The sequence below is a fragment of the Bison bison genome, unplaced genomic scaffold (genome assembly GCF_000754665.1).
Source record: "Bison bison bison isolate TAMUID 2011002044 unplaced genomic scaffold, Bison_UMD1.0 scf7180017864139, whole genome shotgun sequence".
Taxonomy (NCBI): domain Eukaryota; kingdom Metazoa; phylum Chordata; class Mammalia; order Artiodactyla; family Bovidae; genus Bison; species Bison bison.
In genome coordinates this window covers 12,071,064-12,080,917 of record NW_011494711.1, presented here as the reverse complement: position 1 = coordinate 12,080,917, position 9,854 = coordinate 12,071,064, and the positions used below count along the sequence as shown (strand labels likewise).

The 9,854-nt window shown below is 37.9% G+C and overlaps 1 protein-coding gene across 1 annotated transcript in view; it reads right to left on the bottom strand.

The window, feature by feature from the left end:
• Nucleotides 1-3,033: 3,033 nt before the first annotated feature.
• The window catches only part of GALNT5 (polypeptide N-acetylgalactosaminyltransferase 5), a 45,323-nt gene continuing 38,502 nt past the window's right edge, over nt 3,034-9,854 (bottom strand). Inside the window, exons 9-10 of the mRNA XM_010840021.1 lie at nt 8,576-8,737; nt 3,034-6,209 (exon numbers count right to left, since the gene is read on the bottom strand). Of these exons, the coding sequence (XP_010838323.1) occupies nt 6,069-6,209; nt 8,576-8,737 (303 nt within the window). The 3' untranslated portion in view covers nt 3,034-6,068. The remainder of the gene's footprint in view (nt 6,210-8,575; nt 8,738-9,854) is intronic.

The following is a 9,854-nucleotide window of genomic DNA, read 5'->3' as shown; positions in this document are numbered from 1 at the left end:
AGAATTTTCCACAGTTTATTGTGATCCACACAGGTCAAAGGCTTTGGTATAGTCAATAAAGCAGAAGTAGTTGTTTTTCTGGAACTCTTGCTTTTTCAATGATCCAGCAGATGTTGGCAATTTGATCTCTGGTTCCTCTGCCTTTTCTAAAACCAGCTTGAACATCTGAAAGTTCACAGTTCACATATTGCTGAAGCCTGGCTTGGAAAGTTTTGAGTTACTTCACTAGCATGTGAGATGAGTGCAATTGTGTGGTAGTTCGAGCATTCTTTGACATTGCCTTTCTTTGGTATTGGAATGAAAACTGACATTTTCCAGTCCTGTGGTCACTGCTGAGTTTTCCAAATTTGCTGGCATATTGAGTGCAGCACTTTCACAGCATCATCTTTCAGGATTTGAAATAGCTCAACTGTAATTCCATCACCTCCACTAGCTTTGTTCATAGTGATGCTTCCTAAGGCCCACTTGACTTCACATTCCAGGATGTCTGGCTCTAGGTGAGTGATCACACCATCGTGATTATCTGGGTCGTGAAGATCTTTTTTGTATAGTTCTTCTGTGTATTCGTGAAGCCATTTATATATGTTTTAGTTTCAATATCTAATATAAAGACTTTATATAGATATTTAGGACCAACATCCTTGACTGGGAAAAATCCATCCATCAATAACAAAATAGGAAAGCCTCGTTTTCAAAGAAATTATTTGTTACTACTTATTCAATGGCAAACGTCATTAGAAACTTAGTGTATTAGAAGTTGCTCTATTTGTTGGAAAATAAGAATTTTGTGTTTTTGGAAAGCAAAGACTCACATAAACTTTCAAAGAGACCCCAATCATAGTCATAGCTACCGGTTGACTCTTTAGGTTGAAAGCAGGGGCATTAAATCTTAGTGTGATGGTATTTTTTCCCCTTTATTTTAGACACAAATACCAGAAACACTTGAAATTCCATCCATTAAACTTCACCAGGACTAGATAATATTTTTGATGTTGTTCAGTTGTTAAGTCATGTTCGATTCTTTAAGACCCCTTGGACTGCAGCATGTCAGGCTCCCCTGTCCTTCACTATCTCCGTAAGTTTACTCAGATTCATGTCCATTGAGTTGATGATGCTATCTAACCATCTCATCCTCTGTCATCCCCTTCTCCTTTTGCCTTCAATCTTTCCTTGCTTCAGGGTCTTTTCCAATGAGCTGACTCTTTGCATCAGGTGGCCAAAGGATTGGAGATACTCTTTTACATGACTTGTTCAAAGCTGTTTTTGGAATGACTATTTGTCCAAAATAAATATATATATATATATATAAGCTGTGGTTAGTGTTCCTTTTCTCATGTCAAGGTATCTTGGTTTCTAGCAATTGTTGAATACACTCATGCAAAGGTTTTTGTAAAAGCACTTTGGTGACAATCTACACAGTGAAGTGAAAGTTACAAGACTTGGTTTTTGGACTCTGATTTTCCACTTCCCACCTGCATTCAAATTAAGCAATCTGTCAGCTTTGATTAATGGTTAAGGGAACAAAGAGCTGGTAATATCATTCACAGAGAAGCAATCTCTCTATGTCCACTTCTCTCTCTCATACTTCTTCTAGGAAATGGAAAGGAATAAGTTCTGCATGAAGTCAGGAGATAAGACCACTGTGAAGTGTGTGAGTATAATTATCCTTAAGCCTACACTTCAGTTGTTTAACAGTAAGGAGTGAAGCCTCTATTTCCTGTTGGTTCAACATCCAAAAAGATTTGGCCAAAAGGTCACATCAAATCACCAAAAATCACATCTCATCACTAAAAAGATGTGACTCTGTACCAAAGGATTTTAACTGAGCCCACCTGAGTTGCCTGCCCTACTTATAAAAGAAGAAATAGAAAAAAAAAGGAGAAGAAAAATAAAAAGGAGAAGAGGTAGAGGAAAAGGAAGAAGAGGAAAAGGAAGAAGAGGAAAAGGAAGAAGAGGAAAAAAAATCATAGAAGCATCATTTAGTGAAAGAGGCTCACTTTTTAATTTTTTTTTTAGCCTAATAGAATGGAATCTGGATTTTAACTCTTTCTAGTGTGATGCCTTTAGACAATCCCTCTCAATCATCTTCGTCTGCATAATGAGGAGAAGGAGACTCACCTCATTGAGTTGTGCACAGACTGAGATGAGGCACAAACAATGCCTAGCACATAGTAGGTACTCAAGGTAATTAGTCCCATGTCCTTTCTCTTTATTTCTTGTAATTTCCTTGTTTTTATTGAAGATCGTGGACTTTCTTTTGAGATGGAATTTGTTTTCTATGTTTGAATGTGAAAGATAAAGATATTAAAACAAAAACGGTACCATCTGGTGTACCTCAACTCCCTTCTCTTGCATGACAGCCTCTTGAAAATCATTCTAAGCCATCCATAAAATCAAGATTGACTGGGAAAATTGAATTCCTACACTATAACTGGTATATTTTCCCCTTTACAATCTTGAAGGTGATTCTAAAGGAAAGATGCTTTAATATTGAAGAAAGTATTACCAAATTAGTTGAAAGCTAATGTGACTGCAGCCATGAAATTAAAAGACGCTTACTCCTTGGAAGAAAAGTTATAACCAACCTAGATAGCATATTGAAAAGCAGAGACATTACTCTGCCAACAAAGGTCTGTTTAGTCAAGGCTATGGTTTTTCCGGTGGTCATGTACGGATGCAAGAGTTGGACTGTGAAGAAAACTGAACGCAGAAGAATTGATGCTTTTGAACTGTGGTGTTGGAGAAGACTCTTGAGAGTCCCTTGGACTGCAAGGAGATCCAACCAGTCCATTCTGAAGGAGATCAGCCCTGGGTGTTCTTTGGAAGGACTGATGCTAAAGCTGAAACTCCAGTACTTTGACCGCCTCATGCGATGAGTTGACTCATTGGAAAAGACCCTGATGCTGGGAGGGATTGGGGGCAGGAGGAGAAGGGGACGACAGAGGATGAGATGGCTGGATGGCATCACCGACTCGATGGATGTGAGTCTGAGTGAACTCCGGGAGATGGTGATGGACAGGGAGGCCTGGCGTGCTGTGATTCATGGGGTCGCAAAGAGTCGGACGCAACTGAGCGACTGAACTGACCTGAATGATATATTATGATCATGGTGCATGGTAGTTTTCGCCCTTGTGAAAGACAGTTGATTGAATATCATCAAGCAGAACTGAGCAAATTTGATGCTGGTGATAAAACACAGTTGTACCAACAACAGCTGTGTCATCCTTCAGGAGAGTAGTGGTTGAAAATGAGAAAAGAATTGTGCAAACTGGAAGGCTCAGAAGTACTCAAATGGTTTGGTAAATTAGTTTTTGAGCCAATAAGACCTGTAAAATATTATCAACTATGCTTGTGTTCAAGGTAATAAGATGCAAATATATTTTTCTAGGAAAGGTAATAAATAGCTTAAGCTAATCCAGAGAAAACTCTATAAAGGCCCTAAGAACAGAACCCCTTATTGAAGAACTCAGGGCTGATTAAGACCCTAATGTGTCTCATCCAAGGGTTTATCATTAGAAGTACCAGAATATCTAGAGGCATTTATACCTTTATTACAGTCTTCAGAAAACAAAAATTTAGAGCACATTGCTTAAAAGAATGTTGGTAGTAGATTTCACAATTAGTCCATACTCCTTTAAGGCCCATATGATTTCTAACTACTGATTATTGCCTTGCTTCTTAGAGTAAGCGGGAAAAACACTGTAAAACCTGTTTTAAAAATTCTACCCAAGAACAAACATGTGATGTATGAAAATACTTCTTTGCTATACTGACAATATGGATTCAAATATAGCTTCACATAATAAGTATGTCAAGGTAAAGCCAGGAGGAGAATACACCGAACAGGTCACAGAGGGTTCTTTTGAGCAAAAACACTTGAATTTCTTCAGCTGGTATGCCCAAAGATAAACCTATCCAAAACATAACTCATCTTTTTCTGAATAGAGTTGACAATTATGGTGGAAACTGTTTTTGAATAAAAAGAGATTCATTAGACTGGCAGAAAACCTTTCAACATTTTTTCACTCACACAAAGAATTGCATAGGGCATCCAGCGCATTGAGTTTGGTCAGCAACTCAATTAGTCCTTTGGCAACTAACTTATGTTTTATCCCCCACATGGCGCTGTTTTGAAAAGAATGGTCTCATTTGCTAGTCATTTTCTCATCTCATCTGCAATATCAATTATTTACATAAATATCTTAAATATGATACAAATGTTCAAAACTGTTTCCCCTTCCAATTCTTAGTTATTGCTGTTTTTGTGTAATTAATTGGGAATTAAAATTTAAGTTTTAATAGGAAATCAGACTAAGGATACCAAGTTTCACCATCAACTCAATTGCACAGGTTTCTTTCTTTCTTTTTTTTACAAATATTAACAAGCATGTAGCATGATTATTTTCCAGACACCCAACCTCAACCAAAAAATTTATGCTTTTTTTTTTTTTAAGAATGTCATGGAGCAATTTTGGTTAGGCTGGTGGCCCCATTTTTGGAGATCCTGATTCCAGATATCTAATTTAATCTAATTCTGATTCTAATTCTAATCCTGATTCTCTTACTAACTGGCCTGGGATTTTTAGATAGGTAATGTGTCTGCTAGACATCAAATTTCTACCAAATGAATGCAAAGGTTATCAGAATTTCTAAGATATCTTTCAGTATGACTAAGTTTAGGCACACCTATGGAGAGGGAAATGGCAACCCACTCCAGTGTTCTTGCCTGGAGAATCCCAGGGGCAGGGGAGCCTGGTGGGCTTCCGTCTATGGGGTCACACAGAGTCTGACACGACTGAAGCGACTTAGCAGCAGCAGCAGGCATACCTAAGATTAGGTACTCAATTTGGATCAAAGTAATATTGGGATTTTCTCTAAACTTATCAGTGTTATCTTTAGGTCTGCATCTAGGCATTTATTCTTTTCTCCCCCACAGAGGTGCAAGATCCCCTTCCTTATTTTGGCTAAATCTAGGACAGTTTTCTCTTAACTCTCTTCTTCACTGTGGTTATCATTCTCTTCCCCTTTCTTTACATCTCCTTCACTTTATTTCTACCTTGAAAACTTGTAAAGCCTATTTTAGCATACTTCATCTGTGTGAATGCTACTGAATATAAAGTAGGATTTTCACATAAGAGAACTTTCTTATTTTTAGTGCTCTATTTCTGCTTTATTCATTTTAACTCCTCTTATTTGGTTCTATATTAGAGTAGGTTCAATGATGAAATTTATTTTCAGTTACTACTGTGTGAAGTGATGCAGTCTGTATTTCTTTCCATTTTTTTTCTTGTTTAATATCCACATAAATCTAGAAGCTACTTGTATGGCCATTTTTTAAAGTGCAGTTTAAAAGCACAAAATGAATGGAAACATCCATGTCTAGAATTGAATAAGCATTTGACTTCCTCACTTAGAAATTTTCCACTGACTCAGAGTAGGAAAAACATTATACAGTCATCTAGATCAAAACCCTGCCATCAAGGAGTATTATATTAATATTATTTCTAACATTAGGTAAACATGCATGTGGTTGGGAGAGATTTCATCAAGGTGAAAGCTGTGTGTTTCTGAGTTCTTTTAGTCTAGGAACTCAAGTAATTTTCTTTCCTTCTTCTTTTCTTTCTTTCCTTCTACCTCTTTTATTTTTGATGAAAAACTGGCAAATAAAGGACCAGCTTCTCATTAATTATACCTACTTGTGGGTCAAAAATGCTGGTTATGATCAGCCATCATTGAATATCATTGTACTTTTCCAAGTACTTCTGTCTTCATTTCTGGTTACCTGTTAGATGGAATGGGACAGCTGGCAGGTTTTGTTCCAGCAGAGAGTAGAAAGCAGGCAGTTTAAAAGGCCACCTAGTGCTGAAGAAGGACTCCAATCCAATGTTGGATTTTTCTCCCTGAGTTAAATTTTGGTATCTCAAATATTGTGATTTTTAAAAAAATCTTCCATTTAAATGTTATTAATTTTGAAAATTTTAAACTAGCATGGGGAAATATGGTCACCAAATTCACTGTCGAATTCACAGTGTCTAGTGGGTTTCCTAGATCAAAATATCACTTCCTCTTCAGTCTTCATAATAGTTTTCAAATTTCCACTTTTGATCTGGCTTTGCTGGGTCACAAGGTGCAACTTTCAGGGTCTTCTGAGTAAAATCTCCTTCCAAGCATAACAACTGATGATAGTTTCCAAAAACAATGTGGTTCACCTGGAGAGAAAGGGGATCTGATAAGGAGCCATAGGCTGAATTTAACAATTGTGATATAAAGAAATTAAAACCAGTTACCAATTTTTTAAAAAGGTGATTTCATTTTTTATTTTTTAGGAATTCCCCTGAAATAGATGAATAACATAAACCAGACTTTAGACAGTATTAAATTTGTCTTTATCTTAAACTAAATTCTCACAGTCTCCAAGCTACAACTTTCAGTTCTTCATGAAGTAAAAGATGAATTTTCTGATGATATGGCTGATAACTGTATTATTTAAAGGAAATATCTCCAGATGGTGTTTACTGTATATGGTGACTGGCTCCCTCACGGATGGTAGTAAAGAAAAAAAAAAAAACAAAAACACCATCACAAAAAATGAGTTAGTTAATTTCTTAAGTTCATGCCTTAAAATGAAAATTTAGAATAAAATGTGTTAGAAATGATGTATTTTATTTACGAGTTCCTTACCATGTTCTCTGATAGAACATAATGCCCAATGTCCAGAAAGTCCAGATATAACTAGAAGAAGTCACAGGTATTTCAGAGGGTTCTATTATTGATGAATACTTATTAAACATCCTAGAAATTGTCAATAACCTACTTACAACTTGGTCATGAGTTTATAATTTTTTCACCTATCAATCCTCTCAAATATCCATAACTGTGACAAAGGTCATTTTAATCCTTCTTGCCTGGAGAATGCTATAGATAGAGGAGCCTGGTAGGCCACAGTCCATGGGGTTGCAAAGAATTGAACATAGCTGAACCACTAACAAACACACAAGTTTTGAAATGCTCTAAAATTTTATCAAATAGAGGTGACTTTATAATAATTTATTTTAAAGATACTCTTACAAAAACACTGTCACCCTTGGGCTCCCCTGGTGGTCCAGTGGCTGAGAATCTGCCTGCCATTGCAAGAGACACAGGTTCGATCCATGATCTGGGAAGATTCCACATTGCCATGGGGCAAATAGGCCCAGGTGCCACTACTGCTGAAGTCTGTATTCCCTCGAGCCTGTGCTCCACAGCGAGAGAAGCCACCTCAATGAGAAGCCCATGCACAGCAACTAGAGAGTGATCCCTGCTTGCTGCAACTAGAGAAAGCCCCTGTAGCAGAGAAGACCCAGCACAGCCAAAAAAAAATACAAAACAGAATATTGTCACTCTTTTAGAATTTTAGAAATATGATACTTGAATAACCTCAAGGATTTGTAAAAAAGATGACACTGAGAAGATCTGGATTAGCTATAATAATCTGCTGGTGAGTTGTAAAGAGATCCATCAAATATAATAAGGATGAGGTATGGAAAGGAAGATTGGAGAGTGTGATGCTTAGGTCCTAATTTTATCCTGAGCAGGAAAAAAAAAAATGTCATGAAGAAAGCAATCACTGGCCGTGACATCAGAAAGAATGGAGACACCCCAAGGAAAAAAGTGTGCATACTTTGGGGTCATCCCTGAGCAAAATGATGGTCTCCACATACTCACTACTCATTCAGTGGGTTTGGTGGCTACCCGCTAGTGAAACAGAAGAAAATTTGAGAAGGCAGGCCTGAAATTATTCCTGCCACTCAAAAATCCTACAGAAAACTTATGACTTTGTATCTTACTAAAATATGATTGGGGAAAGCAGAGTACTTGAACAGCAAATAGGATAGGGCATGGTTGTTCTGGTTAATATCTACAACTTGACCTCTGGAAAACCATCCCTTGATTTCTAGCATGGGGTTTTGTAAATACTCCTGTCACGGTTGATTTCGAATCACCAATGTGACATCACTGAGTGTGAAGTTGGCAAGAGCTGCACACGGTCAGCACCTGCAAGCTGGTTGGAACTGACTCCAGCACCCAGAGACTCCAGCACCCTTAGACTCTCCAGAGCCTAAGTCTTGAGGAACCAGAGGACATGAGAAAATCTCTCTAAGGAAAGGAGGCAGGAAGTGGAGACAGATTCATACTGAGCGTAGGGCTTGGGGAAGCACACTGCTTCTTGCTTTCCCCATCTACTCTCCCAATTAACTTTTCTGGTAATCAATGAGAACCAGTTCTAAGCCATAGCCTGACTTTTGGCATTGCTAACTGACTTTCAGAAGCAAACGACTTTCAGAAACAAAGATGATAACAGAAATATAACCAAAAGAACTGATTTGAAGTAAATTTTGTTAAAAGAATAAAAAAGGACTCAACAATTTATATATTAAAAAAATCTGTTTATCTCTGTGTAAGAACTTTTACACTGCCTCTGTTGTCCCTTACACATTTAAAGCCTCTGATTGAGGAAGCTGACAAGGAGGGTTTATGTCGCATTTAATGGAAAGTTGGATTTGTGGTAAGGAAGAGGTACAAATATTTTGCTTACCAGTTCTGGACGGAAGACTGATGTTGATTTATGCAGCCATCTTAGCCCTTTGTTTCTGTTATCACAAAGGTGCAGCCTCAGGGCCCCGTTATCAGGCACAGGAGCTAAGCACCATGCTCCGTGTTTAATAAGCCTTAACCAGGTGTAATTAAATTGTTGAAGCTGTGGGGAAAATGTATAAGGAGAAGGTGACTTTCGGCAGCAAACTCTTTGCTAAACATTTTTATTAGTAATGCTTAAGAATATAGGCACTCTAGTCAGATGTTTCATGTTCAAAATCTTGGTATGGCCACTTTCAATTCTGATAGTATGGCTGTATTATTTACCCTGTCTAATCTCATTTTTCTAATTTTTAAGTTGGATAGCAATAGTGAGCACACAGTAAGACATCAATAAGTGTTAGCTGCAATAATAAAACAATATTTAGTACAATTAGTACATGTCTGTGAATGGGTGCCCTTTTAAGTGTTCTGAGTGCCAGGCTAACCTGGTATTTGAAGTATTGGAGCATTCAAACCACCACACGATTCAGGCCCCTAGCCACTGGGGCTACAGGGAGAGCCAAGTCCCAGTCCTAAATGACTTCGATGGGAATTACTATGCTTGATTTTTTTTAATACTAGAAAATTGGACTCCTAGAGGCTGTGTTCTATTATAGGAAAGGTTAAAAATCTTTCTTCACTGATAGCACAAAGATTCACCAGTTTGCACTGTGTTAATATCTCCCAGTTCACAGCAACTCCTCTTGGAGAAGTCCAGTTTGGGGGAGTTGCCAATGTCTAAAATAAATAGTGTTTTAGGTAATGGGACTGTCTTTTTAATTTTTATAAATTTTTTTTAAACTTCGTTCTATCTGCCCAGTCAATACACTCTAAAGCACTGGGTCTGTAGGAAATTTGTTGTTTTCAGTTCAGTTCAGTTCAGTCGCTCAGTTATGTCTGACTCTTTGCGACCCCATGAACTGCAGAACATCAGGCCTCCCTGTCCTTCACCATCTCCCAGAGCCTACTCAAAGTCATGTCCATCCAACCATTATGTCCTCTGTTGTCCCCTTCTCCTCCTGCCTTCAATCTTTCCCAGCATCAGGGTCTTTTCAAATGAGTCAGCTCTCTGCATGAGGTGGCCAAAGTATTGGAGTTTCAGCTTCAACATCTGTCCTTCCAATGAACACCAAGGACTGATCTCCTTTAGGATGGACTAGTTGGATCTCCTTGCAGTCCAAGGGACTCTCAAGGGTCTTCTCCAACACCACAGTTCAAAAGCATCAATTTTTCTGTGC